Source organism: Macaca thibetana, chromosome 17 (assembly GCF_024542745.1).
Source record: "Macaca thibetana thibetana isolate TM-01 chromosome 17, ASM2454274v1, whole genome shotgun sequence".
NCBI classification, from domain to species: domain Eukaryota; kingdom Metazoa; phylum Chordata; class Mammalia; order Primates; family Cercopithecidae; genus Macaca; species Macaca thibetana.
Genome location: NC_065594.1, coordinates 26,754,336 through 26,777,271, shown reverse-complemented (window position 1 = coordinate 26,777,271; position 22,936 = coordinate 26,754,336). Strand labels below are relative to the sequence as shown.

Below are 22,936 nucleotides of genomic sequence, written 5' to 3'. Positions count from 1 at the left end.
GACAAAAGTGCCTCTTCTGTTTCTGGTTGTTTCCTGCTGTGCTTCCTGCCTTGTCCCCTGTTCTGATCACACACCATGTGAACACTTCATCTATCCAGTAAGTCCTCACTTAATGCCATCGATAAATTATTAGAAACTGTGACTTTAAGCGAAACAACATATAACAAAACCAATTTTACAACAGGCTAATTGATGTAAACAAGAGTTAACTTCCTACTCTGTATTTCTGGTCACAAAAACATCACCAAATTTCTAAATAAAGACCTAGTATTAAACATCAAAATAAACGTGAGCTACATATTCATGTAAGAAAGATTAATTCAAACATTCCAGTTTAAGGTGGCTGGAACTTATTCTGGCAGCTCAAGGCGCAAGGCGGGAGCCAGTGCTGGACAGGACACCATACCATTGCAGAGCGCACTCTCACACACACCCACACTCACTCGCACTGAGACAATTTATACTCACCAGTTAACCTAACATGCACCACTTTGGGATGTGGGAGGAAACTGAAGTACCCAGAGAAGACCTACACAGACAAGGGGAACATGCAAACTCCACCCAATGACCCTGGCCAGGACTCCCTTTTTTTTTCCCCACTCATCAACATTATAAAGAACAATGTCGAATGAACCAACATTATTCAAGGACATGCTGTACATCTAGAAACGGCTGGGTAGGTCAGTAACATTGGAAATTGTTTCAAAGTCATTGCTAGGAGATTCAAAAATTTTAACAGTCATTCCAGGAAGCCCGAGGATTTTGGGTAATGTATGACTCACGGAAGAAAGGGCCTTCCATTTTTTAGCTAAGGTTTGATTCTTTGAGAGATAACAAGTTAATTGGTAGCAACTCATCTTAAGAACATCATTTTAAGGGGACTGCATCGACAATCGTCATCAGCACTGAGTCTAGGAAGTTTCTGCCTGTTACCTTGTGTTTTCATGTGGAGTTGATTGTTTTCTGTTGATCTGAACCTTTTTTTTTTTTTTGAGACGGAGTTTCGCTCTAGTTGCACAAGCTGGAGTGCAGTGGTGCAATCTCGGCTCACTGCAACCTCCGCCTTCTGGGATTCTCCTGCCGCAGCCTCGCAAGTAGCTGGGATTACAGGCGCATGGCACCATGCCCAGCTAATGTTTTGTATTTTTAGTAGAAATGGGGTTTCACCGTGTTAGCCAGGCTGGTCTCAAACTCCTGACCTCAGATGATCCGCCTGCCCGGGCCTCCCAAAAAGCTGGGATTACAGGCGTGAGCCACTGCGCCCAGCCGGTCTGAATTCTTATCTGTGACTTTTCCATTCTGGTTTAAATTTTCCTTGTCTGCAATGCCCTGTGTTTGTAGATCTGTGATCAACCAGAGCCAGCCCGCCCTATCCTTTGCCAAACTCCTTGTGCCTAGAGTTGATCTATACCAGACTTTAACTGAGCAAAGGATTCACATGCATTTTTTACTTTGCAGATACAGACTTTGTGTATACTCTGATACTTAAAAAGTGGGTTACTCTCTTGTCTCTATTTATTAATTCTGATTAGAAGTTGGTGGGTAGAATGCCCTTGTGCTTGCAAGACCATAATAACCATCTTCCTGACCATGTTCTTTAAGTATCTGGGGAGGATGAGCTACATATTCAAGAATCACAACCCTCTCAGGCCTGAGCCTCATGCCTGCCTCCAAAATGAGCAGACATTATATCAAATCTGATATGTCAATATCTTTTCTTCCACTGGAAGCAATAGATTACAGAGAAAGGAATTTGAATCATAATCCCAAAAGACAAAGTCCTGAATGCCATAATCCTGAATGCTGAAATTCCTTAAAATAAAAAAATCCCTAAAATCTAAAATCCCCAAAATCACAATCACGGGGTAGGTATATCATGTTGGGTGGAACTATTACCTATTATCTTTATTTGGAAATTAAATATGGTTGAAGGAGAGGCATATGGGTGCCAAGTTGACAAGGGGTAGACTGTGGACCTAATTTTAGGTGTTAACTTGACTGGATTAAGAAATACCAAGAGACCGAGAGCTGGTAAAACATTATTTTGAGTGTGTCTGTGAGGGTGTTTCCAGGGGAGCTTAGTGTGTGAATCTGAGTGGATTTAGTGGTGAAGATGTGCCCTCAACATTGGCAAGCAGCATCCAATTGCCTGGGGCCCAGAGAGAACAAATATAGAAGGCAAACTGGTCTCCCTCTTGAGAGCGGGGATGGATTTTTCTTGTTGCCTTGGACATCAGAATGGCAGGTTTGCTGACTTTTGGACTCCACGACTTACACCAATGGCCCACCAGGTTCTGGGGCTTTCAGCCTTAGACTGAGAATTAACCATCAGCTTCCCTGGTCCTGAGGCCTTTGGACTTGGACTGACCATGCTGCTGGCATTCCAGGGTCTCCATCTTGCAGACAGCCTGTTGTGGGACTTCTCAGCCACCATAATTGTGTGAGCCAATTCCTCTAATACATCCTCTCTCATATAGCCATATACATATCTTATTGGTTGTGTCTCCCTGGAGAACGCTAATACAGATTTGGTACTGGGGAGCCGAATATCATCCTTTCTAACTGTATTCCTTACAACACAATGGAAGAGATCTGTGAAATTGTCCCCTCACAATAATGCTGTGATACGTGTACTTACCAATGGTAAAGATGAAAGTTTAAAAGCTAAGCATTATTGGTACTGCAAAAGCAGAAAATCACTTAATTGCAATGTCCAGGCAGGAACTAGACTTTAAATGGATATCATATACCTACAAAATTCGTGAACCATAACCACTCTCCAAATACAAGTGCGGTAACTGTTTCGCAGATCACAGAAGTTAAAATGCAGGAGAAAACACAAGGAACCTCTCCTGCCAAATTATCCAATCTTGTACAACTTTTGCACCTTCACACAAAGCACCATGCTTACCTTAAACAATGCCCTTCATCAGCAAATAAAAAGAATTTGACAAGCTCAGTGACTTTCAGAACTAAAGACACTTGCTGATATTGAGGTTCTTCCAGTGTTAAAAATCACATTAAATGTTGAACTATTGATTAGGGATTTGACTGCCAAATAAAATAGATTTATATTTACCATTAAATCTAACATAGAAAAACTAGCACATGCTTCACTTTGGCTAATGGACCGCACTTTCAAAACTGTTTCTTATTAACTACATACAACTCATGCCCCTGTGGAATCTGAAAATTCTAGAACTTGTTTGCTCATTTATGTATTAATGACTGGAAAAAGTGAAACACTTCATAAATACTTATTTGAAGATTTAGTGTAGAAGAAAATAGATTTTAATTGAATGCCCAAACCATAATGACAGATTTGGAATTAGGTAAAACCAAGGTTTCTAAAAGCAAATTTTGAGGTGTGGCCAACAAAGTTTCTTTCTTACATTCAACCCAATGTGTTTGCGTTTGAAAAATTCAGATGAGTGGATTGGTCATGCAATACAGCAATGACGAAAACTTCAGTTTAAAAATGTGTCACTTGCCTGCATTGGCATTCCCTCTAGCTGATGACATGCCAGGAGCTTTCAATAAATTAAAGCAGTGTGTGCCTGAAAAAGTCGTCAAAGTTACTGACTGGTCCAAAAATAATTATGTGCATGGTAGAATAAGAAGACACTTACACGACGGTGTTGCTGTTCAAGCACTAATATTATTTCTCCTGAATTTGTGGTCTGTATATGTGTGCATGTGAAATGGATTTCCATGTGCGCAAAACAACAAAGAAGCATGGCACAGAAAATGCAAAAATTTTATAGGGAATGTTTATGTCCACGTATACTGAATCCTAGCAGAATTTCAAAAACAGTAGCGCCAAATAGAAAATCAATGTGAAAGAGAGCCATGCTTTAAAAGGAAAAAAAAAAGCAGCTATTCATAGAGACCCAAGATTTCAAAATGATCATGAAAGTTGGCCAGCTCTTAGAAATTAGCTCTGGTGCAATTGCTCATACTCTATCCCTGTAATAAACTTTTTCATATGTTGAGTTTTCTTATTATTTGTGTTTTGGGATTTTTTTTTTTAATTTGTTCCCACTATTTTAAATTGTCAGCATTGGTTTTGACAACTTGCTATGCTTTGAATCATTTCCAATACCTGAGATATGAACTGTGTAAAGACTTTTAGAGAGTTCTAATTCATTTAATGCATTTTTTTTTTTTTGCAAATTTGACTCCACAAGTGTTCTCACAACATTGACTTTGTGTGTAAACATTGTACTTTGTATGTACATTTTTGTGTATGTAAAGATACTGAAACTTCCTCAATAAGGGAAAAGATGTCCTTTTGGTACATCTGCATTTGTGAAAGGTAAAATCTCTTGAGATTTTGGTTCTTTGGACGACTGCCTATGTGGTGATGACCCATCATGGATTTCGATTATCTCCTCAAAAGACTTAGGTTGTCTATCATGGTATTTCAGGTGACCACAGTTATATTAGCTATTTCTTTGTGAATATGGTGCATCTGCTCATAATTGTCAGACCTGTGCAACTGTCATTGGTATGCCTGTTTATGCTTGCAAAAATATGTTACTATTACTTATTTTAACGTGTAGAGTGGCCTATGAAGTATTCTGTCATGTTTTTATGTTTCTCAAATAAATCCCCTTTGAAAAATGTAAACAAACAACTTTTAAATAATTTTAAAGTTATTTTTTCCAGAATTATATTTTTGGGATTTTGCTCTTTCAGGATTTCAACATTTGGGATTATGGACTCCATAATCCCAGGATTGTTATTTTTGGGGATTATGATCAACTCCCCCAGAGAAAGATAGCCAAGTTGATGATTCCCCTTTCAACCAATACTCCCAGGCAGATAAGACTTGCAACTTCCTTTAGGGCGGAGTTTAGTGTTGTAATCTGCACACATGGGTGCTCACTATGTTACTAATCAACTACTAGGAAATTTGATTTTCTGGGTCATGTTGTAGAAAGCATTTCACTATAAGGAAAATGTTGACTTCCAAAAAATAGAATTACACTAGATACTTGACAAAATTATTTGTTGGGCTGGTTATAGTGGCTCATGCCTGTAATCCAAGCACTTTGGGAGGCTGAGGTGGGAGATCTCTTGAGACTAGGAGTTTGAAACCAGCCTGGGCAACATAATGTAGGCAAGACCTCATTGCTACAAAAAATAAAAACATATTTTTAAAAAAAATTTAAATATTTGGCCAGGCACAGTGGCTCACACCTGTAATCCCAGCACTTTGGGAGGTTGAGGCGAGTGGATCACAAGATCAGGGGTTCGAGACCAGCCTGGCCAATATGGTGAAACCTCATCTCTACTAAAAATACAAAAATTAGCCAGGCGTGGTGGCAGGCACCTGTAGTCCCAGCTACTTGGGAGGCTGAGGCAGGATAATTGCTTGAACCTGGGAGGCGGAGGTTGCGGTGAGCCAAGATCATGCCACTGCACTCCATCCTGGGTGACAGAGAGACTCTGTCTCAAAAAAAAAAATTAAAAATTTAAAAATTATGTTAGAATGAATCAATGAGAAGCAGCTACCGTTTCTATTTTGCGTCTCTACTATTCAAACCCATTCAGACCCCAAAACATGCAGATTTTTTTAAAAGGCAGTCCCTTTCTCATAGTGTTGTCTCCAAGAGGCCTTTTACTTGTGAATCAGTCTGTATTTCAATATACTCTTTGCCATTTTTTCCTCCATTGTGATTCAGCCCTATCACATTTAAGGGATCCCTACATTAGGTAATTTGAACTTTGAATATTAAAATAAGGTAATAAATTTTGATTCTGTCTACTGAAGGCACAAGGCCCAGCTCACTTTCTTAACATGGCAACATCACTAGCACCAAATCTGAGGTGTACATAACTTGCTTTCTTGTGGCCATTCCCACTCCCAGATGAAATTCTGAAACTACAATTAAAGGGAAAAAAAAAAAAAAAAAAAAAAAGGCAAGTTTGATTTTGTTTATCAGTTGCCCCTGAAGTCTATATAACAGAGCCAATTTTTAAAAAGGAGGCTACATAGAACCATATTAAATTTACTGAACAAAATTCATTCAGTAAATATTTGGTACCTAATACATGCCAGGTGCTTTACTAGGTGCTGAGGATGTAACATGAACAAAAATAACAAAGTCTCGTTTTTAAGGAATTTACGTTTTGAGAGACAAATAAACAAATACAAACATAAATATATAATATATCAGATGGTGATAAGTACTATGGAGAAAAATAAGGCAGTGTGGTCATGGCCAGGAAGGCCCCTAAGAGGGCAGAATGGAAAAGTCTTAGAGCACAGGCACAGATAAGGAGCAATGCTCACAGCCACAAGGATACCCGGGCAAAAGCCTTCTTGACCGGCTCACTGGGCAGCAAAATTATGGGGTTAAAGGAAGGGAAGCGGTGCCCACGGTTCTGTGTTTCTCTGCCCTAGTGGACATCTCACTCCACATGGGCTATGGAAACGACCACCTTCTGGAGGAGCCTCTGTGAGAAAGGAAAGGAAGACAAGGGAAAGCTTGTCTCCAATTACTCTCTCATTTATTCTTTGCATTGCTTATTAGCTGTTTTAGGAATCTTGAGCCAAGTCCTAGTCATTATTTTTGCCCATCCTCGAACTTGAAGCAGTCTTCATGGTCTGGCCTGCATTGTGCTAACTTGTATTGTTAAGAATACACTAAACAGACATTGCCAGCATTGAAGGTGGAGGTGGGACTCACTATAGAAAAGGTGATCAGGCAAGACCTATCTAACAAAGTGACATTCCAGCAGACTTCACAGGAGGAAGGCAGTGAGCCTTGGGATACATGTGAGGGAAGGAGGGTGTGGAATTCCTGGCCCAGAAACAGCAAGTGCAAAGGCTCTGAAGCAGAATTGCCCCTGGTCCATTCAAAGGAAAGTGAGGCAGCTTTGTGGCTGTAGAGTGAGAAAGGGGGAGAGTTATAGGAGGCGATGTAAGGAGAGCTTTGGAGGCCTAGATTACCTACAGGTAGGGCATTGTTCGGCTTTTATTCTGAACAAAATGTTGGGATTTGAGCAGGGGAGTGACATGATGTGGCTTAGATTTAGAAAAGATCGCTCTAGCTACTGTTTAGAAGAGGCTCTAGGGGCCAAGTATGGAAGCAGGAAGATCAGTTGTGAGGCCATTGCACCAATCCAAGCAAGAGATGATAGCAGCTTTGATTAGTATGTTAGCAGTAGAGACCGTGAGAAGTGGCTGAATTTTGGATAATCTGTATCTTGAAGGTAGAGCACACCAGATTTGCTGATGGATTTGATGTGAGGTTTATGAAAAAGAGAGGAATCAAGAATGACTTCATATTTTTAGCCTGTGCAACTGGAAAGAAAAGGAGCTGAGGAAACCATGGGAGGAAAATCAAGTTTGCCTTTGAACACGGTGTATCTGATAATGCCTACTGGACAAGCAAAATGGGAATTTGGAAAAGACAGTAACGTATGCCTTAAGGGGAATTTATATGAGAAGGTACCCAAGTTACACTAGTTTACTTGAAGGGATACATTACATATTTGGTTAGACCTTCCATTCTAAAACAATGAGAAACTGAAATTTATAAATGGTTCTTAGTGTTTGTTATGACTGTAACGCTAATACTTGGACTCCTGCATTGTCATGTATTTATTATTTATATTTTACCAATCTACCCTCAAAAAGATACGTTTACAATAAAGATGATTTTGCAATGAAATCATTAAATACTTTTTAAAACATGAGCTGTCTACAAAGACTTGTACCTGCATGTTCATAGCAACTTTATTCATATTTCCCAACTTGGAAACAATCAAAATACTTACACTGAAAAAAATGATAAATTGTGGTATATACAAAAAATGGAATACTGGCAGGGGACAGTGGCTCACACTTGTAATCCTAGCACTTTGGGAGGCCGAGGAGGGTGAGCCCAGGAGTTCAAGACCAGCCTGGACAACATGGCAAAACCCTGTCTCTACTAAAAAAAATACAAAAACTAGCTAGGTATGGTGGCATACGCCTGTAGAGTCTTAGCTACTTGGGAGGCTGAGGTTAGAGGATGGCTTGAGCCCGGGAGACAGAAATTGCAGTGAGCCGAGACGATGCCACTGCACTCCAGCCTGAGTTGACAGAGTCAGACTCTGTCTCAAAAAAAATAAAAAATAAATTTGAAAAGCACGCGCACACATACACACACACACACAGAAAAGAAATGACTACACAGCAACTGAAAATAAACAACTGCTGAGTCATGCAACATGGACAAATGTCCAAACATTATATTGAGTTTTAAAAGCCAAACAAAAAGATTATATATGTACGATTCCATTCAAATAAAGTTCAAGAATAGCCAAAAACTAAACTATGGTCATAGAAATGAAAAAGTAGTTTTAGCAGAGGGAAGAAATACTTGCTGGAAAGGGGCACAATGGTATTTTCTGGGGCAGTGAAAACGTTTTGATGATCGTTAACATGGACATACAAAAGTGTCAAAACTCGCTGAGTTGAACACTTAAGATACATGCATTTCGTTGCATGTAAACGATCTATAAAACTCACAACAAAATATGAGCAAACTGAAGGGTTACTTCAAGCCCTACCAAAGGCTGATACACAGAAAAACCTAGGCTGAAAGTAATTAACCTAAGCAATGAGCTTGGCTCTGAGTTTCCCAGTAACGAAGGCAAAAGGGAAGCAAATAAATTATTTCGATGTCCTACCTAATATTAACATGTATCGTAAGTGAAAAAAACTTTCCTAACACAATTTTTAAATACTGAGATAAGAAGTACTAGATATTACATAATGCTTTTTATAGGACTTTTACAAAAGCTGAAGAAACATTTCTGGCTCATTTTTATTTCTATCAATCCTCAACAAAAGTCAAGAGAATAATATTATGCCATGGTTCTACAAAGACATTTCTATCGGGAGCTAAAGGAAGGCATTCATAGTAGTTTTTTAGAGTATCAACTAGCTGCAGGGCTAGAATCTAGGGACTCATTCCAGAGACATGAAGGATTCTCACATTTCACAGGCTCATCTTCCTGAATGCCTCAGCAGTGTTTTTGACAGAACTTGGGTATCAGATAATTAGGGGTTAAATAAAGTGTAATGTTCCCTGGAGTTGATTAAAACTAGATAAGTTTTAGCTGTTAAACTAGTATTTGGCTAATTATGTGTTTTAAGAAATGTTCTAAGAAGTTGCCGTATTCATACTCAAATGGAAAACGATTCCTGCATCTTAGTCTGAAGGCTTAATGGATATATTTATCCCTGGCATTCTGAAAGCTCTTCTCTCTCCTTTCATGCTTCACAGCAGGGGCATAATTGGCAAATCAGGAAGGGCAGTAATTTGTTGTGCAGGACTCCTGGACTTGTGAGACATTTAGCAACCTGCCTGGCTTCACCTACTAAATACAAATGGCATCCTCTAGTTCTGTGACAATCAAAAATTGCCCTTACATTTTAAAATGTAGTGCCAATCCCTTTTGATAATCACTGGGCCTTAAAAGAATGTTGGTATGTTTTAAATGTGGAAAACCATCTGGCCTAAAATACTATCCTGGAAGAAGGTGGCATTATGGAAGAAGACATAATCTTGGCTTGAAACATTTGTGGATATATATATAATTCTGTCATATAAAAATCTTAATATGGCCCCCACAGAACATTTTACTTAAAATGAGGCTCTAACTTTGAACAACAAGCCTGCCAAGATGAAATAGCCTTCAAGTATAACCCTTACCAGCTGAACGAGTTAATCCATGAAATGTAGCTCATTCATTCAACAAACATTGTCCATCTGAATAATGAAGATTGTCTGCCCCCGCAAAAAACCCCTTTGGTTTTAGTGAAGTAGATACCGTATTTTCTTTTTTTCTAGCTATAGTTACCAAGATGTTTATTCCTTCCTTCAATGTCAAGAATATCTATTATGTGCCAAATACTGAGGACACAGTATTAGCATTTTGCTAATAGGCGAGAGGAGGACTGCATGAAGACAGGTGATAAAGTATCATGAAAGGTATGAGAAACAGAGCTATGGTGGCATCTCAGGAAACTTTTAATCTGAGGATCTGAAAGATGAGGAGGAGTTAACTTTTCTTTGTGGAGGGCAGGGGGTGGAGTAGGGACAGAGACAACTGTTTCAGGCAGGGCTGTAAGCTTATATGAGGCCAAAACTGAAAGATTAGGATGCAAATAGAGAAATGGTGCGAGAAGTCTAGTGAGGGCAGGATTTTAGGGCTTGAAAAAAGGATTTTCTCTTAAGTGCAGCAGGACACCATCACTGAATCTTACAGAAGACATAATTAGATTTATATTCAAGGCAACTCACTCAGATCCATGGGGATGAGATCTGAGGAGAAAGCCAGACAACTGGTTGGGAAATATAGTACCCAGAATAAAAATGACAGTGGGCAAGACTAGAGTGGTACAGGAAGGAATCATTCATTCATTCAATAAATAAGAGCTCCAACTACATGTCAGGTGCCCTACTAAGGTATTGAGCAGTCTAGTGGAGGAAATACATTAACCAAACAAGCAACAATGACAAAACATAAAATACTATATTCAAGTCACAAAAAAGAGACAGATGATGCTATGAGACTGAGAAACAAGAAAAGCCTTTCCTAATGGTTCAGGAAAGGTTTCTCTTGAGGAAGGGTCACTTGAACTAAATTCTGAAGGTTGAGAGGAAGCTAACTGAAGGGTGTGGGAGGAACAGATGGAAATAATCTTCAGGAAGTAAGAATAGCATTTACTAAGAAACAGTAAGGCAGGCAATGTGGTAGGACACTAGGAGCAAAGAGGGGTGTGATTAAGATGAAGCTGGAGAGTGGGTTGGGACTGGACTGTGCAGCATTAAGTATTTTGGTCTTTATCCTAAGAACCAGGGGAAGCCAGGAAAGTGTTTTAAGCTGGGGTGTGAAACCATCAAATTCGTGTTTTGGAAAGACTGTTGTGGCTCACGGGTGGGTGTGGGGAAGCAGGGAGAACCACTAGAGCAGAAGAACAGCAGGAAGCTATTGGGAGGTGGAGGACATGGTGACTGTGAAGACTTGGGGTTTCTGGCTTGGGTTTCTTAAATACACTCCATTTGTGATGGGGGTAAGACCACATCATTTGAAAAGAAGGTGTCTGCATCTTCTTAGTCACTAGGGCAAGAACTAGGTCATTGTGTATCACACATTATTGTATTGCACATTAAACTGTTGGGGAATGGGACTGAGGAAGGAGGATGGTAGAATGGGGGGAACATTTACATTTTACCTTCAACATTTCTATATTATTTGATTTTTTTACAATGAAAATATAAACTAAAATGCAAGCTTAAAAATCAGATATAGAAGTCCCATCAAATTATTGTAAGTGGGAGAAAGCTAGATTATCTTGTTTTATACCACTTAGGTCTCAATTTTGACCCCTAAAGAACCCACTCCCACTCATCCTACTTCTCAGAACCAATCTGCAATAGGTGGCTGGAAGATTAAGTGTGGAATCTACAATCCATACCTGTGTGCTAACAGGAAATAATTTATGGCCTCAAAATTCACTAAATAGTTCAAAAAAATATTAAATTGTTCTTAAGTTTTTCAGTAAAAGCCTAAAATGATCAATAGATAGCTGAGACTAAATCATGCTTCTTCCTCAAAAAAGCACTAGCCACAAAGACTCAGAAAGCAGCAAGCTAGCAATAACTTTGGACAAGATATTCAACAAACTGATGGCTGTATAGCTTTGTAGAGATGAAGAAATGTTCTTTTTCTAAATAGATACACATGAAGTCCTTAGTCTCGAAGAGTTAAACCTAAGTCCCAAAGAGTTAAACATGCAAAGATTAGTGTCCAATAGAGTAAGATTTACATAACTCTGGGCAACAAACTCTTTGCTAGGTGGAAGAGAAGATGTCTAGTAAACTATTAAATGTGCACTTAGCAGAATCTTAGAGATTCTGCCAACATTAATTCATAACCACATTCAAACATAGAATCTAGACCTTTTCCATTCGATAATCCATGTCTTTTCATTTGCATTATTAATCAGCCTTTAAGTTTTATACTCCTCCTTCTACTATTCAAGATAAACAACATTTAGAACACTGTGTACGTTTTTTTTTCTTGCTTCTAATATGGATGTGGAGTCTAAAAAGGGATATAGGAAAAGCAGAAATGAAAAATTACACATTACAAAACAAGATCAGTGTTTGCTTGCTAACATACAGCAGTGATAGGTTTCAAAAAAGGCATTGTCAACAACTGTAAAGAGCTGTACGAAGCACTTTCATGCCTATTATTTTAATTCTCAGCCACCTTTCGAGCCAGACTCTCACTCCTGCGTCACAGATGAGCAATCACGGCCAGAATCCTAACAACTTGTCAAGATTTACATAGTCTCATCTTGACTTCCGTACTGTTTTTTTAAACCAATGCAATAGGGGCAGAATGTGTTGCAAAGCAGCAAACTAGAGCTATCTTAGATAAATAAATAAATACACGCACGTGCGCACACACACACACACACGCACGATGGGCTGCATTATGGAACTTGCTATGGTCTGAATGTTTGTGTCCCCCCAAATTCATGTTGAAATCCTTACCCCCAAGGTGATAGTATTAGGAAATGGGGCCTTTGAGAGGTGTTAGGTCATCAGAGTGGAACCCCCATGAATGGGATCAGTGTCTTTATATGAGGAACCCAGAGAAATCTGTGATATAAGGTCACAGAGAGAAGACAGCTGTCTGTGAGGAAGGAGGACCTCATCAGACACTGAATCTGCAGGTGACTTGATCTTGAACTTGCCAGCTTCCAGAACTGTGAGAAATAAGCTTTTGTTGTTTGAAGTCACTCAGTCTATGGTATTTTCTTATAGGAGCCCAAATGGACTAGACAGAACTCAAGAACAGGGAAGGATAGCCAAGTCTCCCTGGAACCCACTGAGAGACCAGGCAGTCCTCTCTGCGTATCTGATTTTCTTTGTCATCTTCTCATCCACATCCTTTGCCCTGTTTTTTCCATGCCACACCAAGACCACAGTTTCCAGCATGGCACAAGAGTTCAAACGGCACATTATCCATTCAGCCCTAGAATGAATAATGAACCTGAAACCTCAGTTGGAGTTCCAAAATTCCTGGGACATGACTAAGCTTGGGTGAGAGGGGTACTCTCTACTCAATTGACTCTAAAGGAACTTATCAGAATACTAATGGAAATGAAGTAAAATCATGGGTATCATGTTAGATCAATGTGGCCAAATCAATGATTGCAAATGTTGTGAAGAATTATCAAAGGTTTTACTAAGATGATTATACAAAAACCTTTAAAAATTCAAATGAAACAATTATATTTAGTAAAGTGTAAGTCTGGGTCCCTGGGAGTCTGGAGGCTGCCTGCCACACTGGACTGTGATGAAGGCATATTCCTACTGCATGAAGCCAGTGAGATGTTGGGATTATTATTGCAGTTCAGCTACCCTAATACCGCATTACTACTATAATCACAGGGAAAACAAACTAATAAGCTCCTTCCAAAATGTAAAGCTTCAATAGTGGCCCATAGTCTACTGAATGAAGTCCTTAAGATGACATATACGGTCTTCCATGACCTAATCCCATGCACTTCACATTCTGAAAGTCTCACTGACTCTCCTAAATGTTTTCCAAAGAACCTACACCTGTTCTCCTTCATACTACTGATCCCAATGTATTGTAACTAGTTGGTTGCTGTCCGTCTCTTTTCCTAGATTGTGAGTCTCCACGATGGCAGTGGCTTTTTTTCTTCTTTGCAGATGTATCTTCAACATAATATCGTATGTTGGGCATATAAAAGATGCTCAATGAGCAATGTGCTCCTAAATGTTCACAGCTACCTGAAAATTCATGTAATTTTAGAGCCTGGAAAGTAGGAAAAACCAATTCTCATTTTATTGAAACATATTATCTTCTAAAATTGTTAATTCCTGAATATCCAACTCACTGGCTTAAAGCTCTGACAATATTACTGAAATGAAACGAAGAGCCATGAGTAAATAATATCCTTTTGAATTAGAATAGGTTTCTAGACCAAATCCTTTAAGAGTTTGAAGCTTTAAAAACTCTGACCTCCTAAAGTCAGAATTGACATTTTTTGTCTTAGGAATTTGAGGTGAAATGAATCATAGATATTTTAAATGGGGGTGGATTCTGAATTATTTCAGAGAGGGAGCAAACTTAGAAGTATAAGAATCATCATTATTAACTCAAAATGTTCCATTTCTGAGGCAGGCACTCTCAGAGAAGCACAGTTCTTTTATGTTCCTTGGAAACGTTAGGCTTTGATAGCCCTTCCATGAAAAATAAAAGCATTTTATATTAAACAACATCATTCAAGGTTGAGGCTTAAATGTTATTTTAATAGTATCCACAAAGAATCTGGTTTAGTTATTAAAAGGACTTATTTTTATTTAAAGAAAAATCTATGATTTTACTCATTGTATATATATATATAAGTGAATTTTTAAAAAATAGTTTCTTCCTTTATGTGGATTCTCTTAAGATATGAAGAACCAAACTATTCTTTGGTTTTATTATATGGGAAAAACAACACGCAGTCTAGTTAAACAACTTTGTGATATTTATATTCCATTGCACAGATATGGGTTATACAAATTAGTAACACAAGTTATTTCTTAAATTCCAAACATTTTCTAAAATATTATTACAGCAGATGCCTAGGATATTAAAACATAAAGGTGGAAATCATTCTCTAAATAGTTAAATATGATACTGAAAATACTGCACATTTTAATTAGAGGAAAATTAAAATGTGTGCTCAAATGCTCTAACAAACTAGGCAGCAGGGCAACTAACAACTACAAATAAGTCACTGTGGTCCATTTTTACGTATGCATATATATGATTATTCTCTAGATAATCCGTCTTCTTGAAAATGCTAATAAAACATAAAAATCCAGATAAATGATTTAAAGAAATTGTAATTCTTCCTACTACCTAAGGTGACATGTACTATTATCTATGACTTCATACAGTTACTAATTCAAATATAAAAGACACCACACTTGGAAAGAAAAAAATTTTAAGGTAATGGTTTTAATTGAATTAATGAGATGAAAAGATAGTAAAGCCCTGTTTGCTACTTACATGAAAGAAGATTTTAAAAAATAATCACTGCACAAAATGTAAAGGGTGGGATTATGCTGTGGTATTAATTTTCCTCAATAATGTTTTTCTCGACTGTTCAAGAACAAATTAAAGTTTCCACGGCAAATTTGTTTTCAAAATGCCGAATTGCGAAACAATTGCTGGCTTCACGTTTCTGAATACCTGTTAGAGAGGGAAAAAGTTTTTTAAAATTTTGATTCTTTAGTCATAAACATTCACATATTTTTTATAGTTATTATTTAGATGTATAGAAGTATTTCACTCTATACTCCACAAAAACTTCTACAGTTTGAATCTGTTTATGCTGAAGAAAAATAATTTTTCTCCCTTTTCTGAACTATTAATATATTGACAGATCACAGCAACATTAATAATGCTACACAGATTGCTTACAAATTCATGAACTTGAAGGTATTAAAAATGTTCCGTATCTTGACTATGGTGGTGCTTGCAAGACCATGTGTATCTTTGTGGAAACTCAGAATTGCACACTAAAAAGGGTAAATTTCATGGCATGTGTAAGGCTGACTTAAAAAAAAATTATGAACCAAGAGCATTTTTAAATGTAAGAAATCAACACAGCAGTAAAAAAGAATGAAATCATGTCCTTTGCAGCAATATGGATGCAGCTGGAGACCATTATCATAAATGAATTAACCCAGAAACAGAAAGCCAAATACCTACCTTACAATGTTCTCACTTATTAGTAGGAGGTAAACACTGGGTACTCACTGACATAAAGATGGGAACAATACATACAGGGGACTATAAGGAAGGGAGGGAGGGAGGGAGGAGGTAAGGGTTGAAAAACTACCTATTGGGGAATGCTTTTATACTGTTGGTGGGAGTGTAAATTAGTTCAACCATTGTGGAAGACAGTGTGGCGATTCCTCAAGGATCTAGAACTAGAAATACCATTTGACCTAACAATCCCGTTACTGGGCATATACCCAAAGGATTATAAATCATGCTATGATAAAGACACATACACATGTATGTTTACTGCAGCACTATTCATAGCAAAGACTTGGAACCAACCCAAATGTCCATCAATGATAGACTGGATTAAGAAAATGTGGCACCTATACTCCATGGAATTCTATGCAGCCATAAAAAAGGATGAGTTCATGTCCTTTGCAGGGACATGGATGAAGCTGGAAATCATTATTCTCAGCAAACTATCACAAGATCAGAAAACCAAACACTGCATGTTCTCACTCATAAGTGGGAGGTGAACAATAAGAATACATGGACACAGTGAGGGGAACATCACACACTGGGGCCTGTCGGGAGGTGGGGGCCTTGGGGAGGGATAACATTAGGAGAAATACCTAATTTGGTGACAGGTTGATGGGTGCAGCAAACCAACATGGCACCTGAATACCTATGCAACAAACCTGCATATTGTACACATGTAACCCAGAACTTGATAATAAAAAAAAAAAAAAAAAAGAGAAACTACCTATTGGGTACTATGCTCACTACCTGAGTGATGGGATCATTTGTACCCCAAACCACCCATCAGATAATATAATACACCCTTTGAAACAAACCTGCACATGTACCCCCTGAATCTAAAATAAAAGTTGGGGGAAAAAAAAAAAAACATGCAATCAAGCTGGTTTCAGATGACTCAACAGCCAGAGATGAGAGAACAGTATTATTTAAAATGCTAGCAAAAAGCCAGGAAAGCACTTTTACTGGGTGACACAATTCCAAAGAAATCACACCACAGTGTATCTGAATGGCACTTCTTACTTTCCACAGCTGCCACATGTACTTTATTTTCACAATGAGCTTAAAAGGAAATGGGGAGATACTGTAATCCTTATATTTCAGGTGAGAAAATAAAGGTTAAATGATTTGGCAAAGCTACAACATTAGTTGTATCAATGCTCTGAATTCTTCACCCAAATTCCTTTCCAACTACCCTGACAGTGATTATTCCCAATATGATCCAAAAGGCAAACGGCCTGCTTAGAATCCAGATCTCTGAAAACACAGCTGAAGACCTGGTCCCAAGAGACCCTCTGGATAATAAAAACCCTTTCAGTATGGCTGAACCACAGTGGTTAGGATGTGAAGTTGGATAGGGTGACTAACGAGATGGAAAATGAGGTACCAGCATCTCAAGGCAATGACATTTCACATTGACCTTTTCTCTCCATCTGAAAAGGGCGGACTTATAAATAGAATTAAGATAATTCTATAGAAACCTGGGACTATTATATAACAACACAATATTATCTCACTCATGGCAAGTATATTGGTAACAATGACTAGGCTTCACCTAAATCTAGTTTAATGCAATGAACTTTTCTGCCCAACACTTCAACATTTAAAAAGTATTACCTTTAATAGTTTCTCTGCGTTGCAGTTTGTAAGTTTCCTTGTCATGACACAGTCGATAAATAAAGAAACCCAGGTGATCAATGTTTTCAATGCGATCAGTAATAACCATGTGCTCATGAATCAGATACGACTGAGGCAAATAGGTTCCAGCCTACATTCAGAAAAGAATACATGACATGACTATCTCAGAACATATACTGAGTAGACTAGAGTAACAAGACAAAATTCTTACACATTATGGTATGGAACAGGTTGCCAAACTACTACCCACCATCTGTTTGTTTGTTTTATGTTCTATGTTGTCCAGGCTGGTCTCAAATTCCTGGCCTCAAGCGAATCTCCCACCTAGGCCTCCCGAAGTCCTGGGATTACAGGCATGAGCCTCCACCCCCGGCTTATTTTTATAAGTAGAGTTTTTTTTGGAATATAGTCATGTTCATTTGTTTTACATATTGTCTATGGCAACAGAATTAAGTAGTTGGCCAGTATTTACTCTCTGGCTCTTTAGGAAAACTTAAAACATTATTTGAGAAATTGTATTTCAATTTCAAGATATAAAACATTAAAAACAAAAACCATGAGTATTCGTTCATCCTTGTAAAATTCTTAACTACAGTCTGATAAAATGAGCTCCTACAGGGCTAATTTCTCAACAGGGTATTCCAAAACACTATAAGGGCATCATTCATCAAAAATAGTCAACATTCTTATACCTTGATGTTAATAAGTAACTCCAGTAGGTTTCTGGGTGGCATAACAATGGAAGTGTTCAGAGGGATCACATAGCACTTATCCAGGTTAAGATCTAAATAGGCTGTAAGTTTCTGGGAAGAAAAAGATACAGTGTAGTCACAGTAATAGCAAAACAGGCAGCAACTGGATTTTTAAGAATAATTTGTATCATTAAAATGAATTGGCTTTAGAATGTATAAATCACTTGCATTTCAACAAATTCAGAATTTGGCTGGATAAAGTTGGAAGTGGGAATGGGAGAGGAAAAAATATTGCTACCAGTAAATAAAATGCTCATCAAGAGTGTATTTCTATAATAAATAATAATACATATGCAAATTAACTGCAAATACTTACATAATTAAGCAATTTAACTTTCTCACTTATAAGCTCAAATGCCCTCTAAGGCTATCTGTCCATTGTGCATAAAGATTAAGTTTTCTTGTATGTATCTTCAATACTACTACCATCGTTAGAACATTGGAGAAACAGTCATTTAAATGATTTTGTGTTCTATGGTTCAAATGAGAAATGCTGGTTGAGAAAGACTGTCTCATAGGATGGTTTTTAAGAATAAGTTAAACCAAACAATGTCAACATTTTGATTCCTAAGAGCTCGGTGTTAGCTATTATTATTTACTATTTGCTTTGGATGTTTATTTCCTTGAAATAAGTAAATTTTCAAACTGGTTTCTAAACATCCATCAGATGTATCAGGCACGAAATGTTTGCAAAGCTAACTTCAGTAATATATTGGAGTGTTCAAAATGGCAAGCTTATACAGAGAGACACAAAAATCACAGGTGATACATGAACTTCTGAATCTCTGAATCCTGATTTGAAAAAACAAAAAATTATTGGGACAAAAATTGGGGAAATTTAAACACAAATATAAATTGTAAACATATTAAATACAGTAGTCTCTCTTATCTGAGGTTGTGCTTCCTGAGTTTCAGTTACCTTCAGTTAACTACAGTCCACAAATACCTAGGTAAGTACAGTATAGTAAAATATTTTGAGAAACCACCTTCACATACCTTTTATTATAGTATTTTAACTGTTTTATTAATTATTGTTAATCTATTACTGTGGCTAATTTGTAAATTAAATTTTAACATATGTATATATGTACACTAATACGGAAAAACATAGTATATATACGGTTTGGTACTATCTGCGGTTTCAGACATCCACTGGGGGGTCTTAGCTTGTATCCCCCACAGATAAGGCGGGACTACTGTCCTACAAGATCATGTTAATTTTCTTAGATGTGATAATGATGTGGTTATGTAGGAGGACATCTCATTCTTGAGAGATAACAGCATAAGTACTTACATCAAATGACAGAAAAAGAGATGAAGCAAATATGACAATATCTGGAACAAAGTGGAGGATTTTGGATATTCAACTTTTCTGCATTACATAAAAATGCTCAAAAGCTGGGGGGAAATGTAGAACGAGAACTTAAAAACAGATTAACAAAATTATTGATTTTGAAAATGCTACCAAAAAACAGGGACATAAATTACCTCTTATCTAAGAAAATGTGGGAACATATAAAAAATATTAGTTTGAAAGCAAAGGAGGAACAGTCATGAGGTGGGCTTTAAGGGAAAGGAAAGACAAGATATGAGAAGGCTGGGTCACCAGGGTCTGCTTCAGACAAAGCAGAGCCCACCAAATGTTGACAGTTTATTAAACTGAACTCTAAATATAATAAACTAGCAAATATTGAAATTAAAACTACAAAAAGCATAAACTACAGAACCTGCACTCTTTCTACAATTCTGGACACTTGGCTCACCTTGTTAAAGTCATGAACAATGTTGGCAGGATCACTATCTGCAAACTCTGGAACAGGCACACTGATAAATTCAACTTCTTCTTCTTCAAAGATTTTAATATTCTCTTCAATTGTCTGGTAGAGAGCAGCTGGGGCATCTGCAGAGGGCTCATTTAAGATGACATCATCTTTGATGTACTTTATTCCACAGTAGTACACGTCATCTGGCTATAGAGTTTAAAGACTCATTTCAGCAATTCAGCATGAGACAGGTTTTTAAATAAGCATTACTTAAGCTGCCACCTCTATCTAAATAGCATTTTGCTTGCAAACTCTTGCTTTTAGATGACAAGTCAGACAGTTTAATTACAGAGTTAGCATATTCTTTAAGATCAGGTTTTGAAGCACTGTAAAAGAACAGCTTCAAAAGAAGAAAGGCAGCTGGTTTTCCCTTTACTTTTCGTGGTAGGTGAAAATAGAACATAAAAATAATCAGCTATCCAGTAACAAATAAATATAAAGAAACAACAGACCTAACTCTACTTGTAAGCAGTTTTTATAAAAGAATATATTCCAAAACTAGTTAAGTTTTTCTGAAAGAATATATTAAAAAGTTTTGATATGGTCTACTAATTAAATGACTTTTTTCTTATTAGCCAAAAAAGGGATAACTTTTCTGAAATTTCTATATGCATATAAGTAGTTCTAATTTTCCCTTTATATCACAATTCAGGGGAAAATACTGGATTACAGCAAATCTTTATACTACTGTCTCCCTTTTACAAAAAGAAAAAACAGTATATGAGGTCGGGTGCAGTAACTCATGCCTGTAATCCTAATACTTTGGGGGTGGAGGCCTGAGACAGATGAACTGCTTGAGCCCAGGAGTTCAAAACCAGCCTAGGCAACATGGTGAGACCGTGTCTCCACAAAAAATGAAAAAATTAGCTGGGCATGGGACCACACACCTGTAGTCCTAGCTACTACTGGGGAGGCTGAGGCAGGAGAATTGCTTGAGCCCAAGAGGTTGAGGCTGCAGTGAGCTGTGATTGCACCACCGCACTCCAGCCCGGGTGACAGAGTGAGATCCCATCTCAAAAGAAACCAAACACACAGTACATGTACACACACACACACACACACACACACACACACACTCTACACACACAATAAAGACTAAGGGTATATAAAATGTGAATGCACCGGGCCAGGCGTAGTGGCTTACGCCTGTAATCCTAGCACTTTGGGAGGCCAAGGTGGGTGGATCACCTGAGGTCAGGAGTTCGAGACCAGCCCGGCCAACATAGTGAAACCCTGTCTTTACTAAAAGTACAAAAATTAGCCAGGTGTGGTGGCAGGCACTTGTAATCTCAGCTACTTGGGAGGCTGAGGCAGGAGAACTACTTGAACCCGGGAGGTGGAGGGTGCAGTGAGCCGAGATCACGCCATTGCACTCCAGCCTGGGCAACAAGAGCGAAACTCCGTTAAAAACAAAAACAAACAAACAAAAAAAAACAGTTAATGCACCAAATGTTATCTCCGGAAAATGGAATTGCAATGATTTTTTCTATACTATATGTATTTCTTGTAAAAAAATGGTATTAAAAAAGATGACTAGTATTTTGGTAATGTCTATCAATATGTGATTGATCATCTTGAACAACACAGAAAATGAGCATGAAATTGAGAATGTTTCAAAATTAGTTATTTAAATTATTTTAATAAGTCTCGTTGTCAGCTTTCTCCAAATTTTGAAACAGCTGAAGTAGTCATAAAACCTTGAAAGTAATTTCCTCTTCAAAACTCCTAAAAAAACTTCTGAATTATTGCCAAGAGAAATATATCACAAAATAGACTGTAAATTATAATTAATCAGAAGGAAAACCTTTGTCTTAACCCACTGGGATTACTATTAATCCTATGTTATTTCAATATCACCGCTGAAGTCACCCAGTTCTTTAGTGAAACCAGTGACTGGAAAAGAAGCAGAGACATGGTCTTACTGTACTCTGGGCCCAAGGGTACAGTAGGACCAAGGGGAGTCCAAGCTGACTATCAAGTTATGGCCTATCAATATGACAACATTTGTGGCTGATGTATTTATTCAACTGGCAGTTCATAATACTATTCCTCTCAACCCTTATTTATAGTAGGAAAATAAAGGTTAGTAAAATCACCCAATGACCTAAATAAATCCTTTAGTCAGCAACATTTCAAGTTACTCTGCTTTTAGTGACTGTGTGTGATGGGCTCAGCAAACATATCATGGAGAGATGTTTAAACACAGCTTTAAAATAGAACTACCACTCTGGCTGAAGGTCACAGATAAAAAGTACAAGCTTACAGCAAGTTGTAAACAATTTTGTAACGCACATCAGGAGAGGCAAAAAAAAAAAAAAAATCAGAGACACAAAATAATTTTTCCACTTACTTGAAGTGCAAAATATTTGTACAAGTATGCTCCTCCTAGAATAACACCTGCAAGCATAAATGCCAGTCCAAAGCACATGCACCAACACCAGGCTCTTCTTTGGCCAACTGGTACCACATCATCTGGGTCCTAAAATATGAAAAAGACAGTTAAGTATCTTATCTCCAGACAGAACAACAGAAGGCTCAGGATCGGAAAAACCTCATGGATTATCATTTTAATAAATGAAGACATAAAGACCAAAGGAGTTGTGCCTCTCATCAAAATCAACCCAGGAATGATTAAATGGTAGCTCCAGGGCTCATCTTAATGGTTCTTGGACTGGGACATTGGTCTCTAGGAGAGTTGTCTACTTCTAATCTCAACACCCCACCTGCTAACCCTGACTCAAGCAATGATACACTCCATAATTTTCATTTTGCATGCACAACTTTTGGTGATATCTTCTAAAATTTAATAATTTAGAAGAGGTTATGCTACAACTTAGTCATATAATATGATGATGAGCCTTG

The 22,936-nt window shown here is 37.7% G+C and overlaps 2 protein-coding genes across 2 annotated transcripts in view; one reads left to right on the top strand and one right to left on the bottom strand.

Moving 5' to 3' along the window:
• The window catches only part of MED4 (mediator complex subunit 4), a 1,135,161-nt gene that overhangs the window by 926,129 nt on the left and 186,096 nt on the right, over positions 1-22,936 (top strand). The window lies entirely within an intron of this gene.
• The window catches only part of ITM2B (integral membrane protein 2B), a 28,741-nt gene continuing 20,362 nt past the window's right edge, over positions 14,558-22,936 (bottom strand). The window contains exons 2-6 of the mRNA XM_050766374.1: positions 22,425-22,553; positions 20,015-20,221; positions 18,192-18,302; positions 17,479-17,629; positions 14,558-15,288 (exon numbers count right to left, since the gene is read on the bottom strand). Coding sequence (XP_050622331.1) covers positions 15,203-15,288; positions 17,479-17,629; positions 18,192-18,302; positions 20,015-20,221; positions 22,425-22,553 — 684 coding nt within the window. The 3' untranslated portion in view covers positions 14,558-15,202. The remainder of the gene's footprint in view (positions 15,289-17,478; positions 17,630-18,191; positions 18,303-20,014; positions 20,222-22,424; positions 22,554-22,936) is intronic.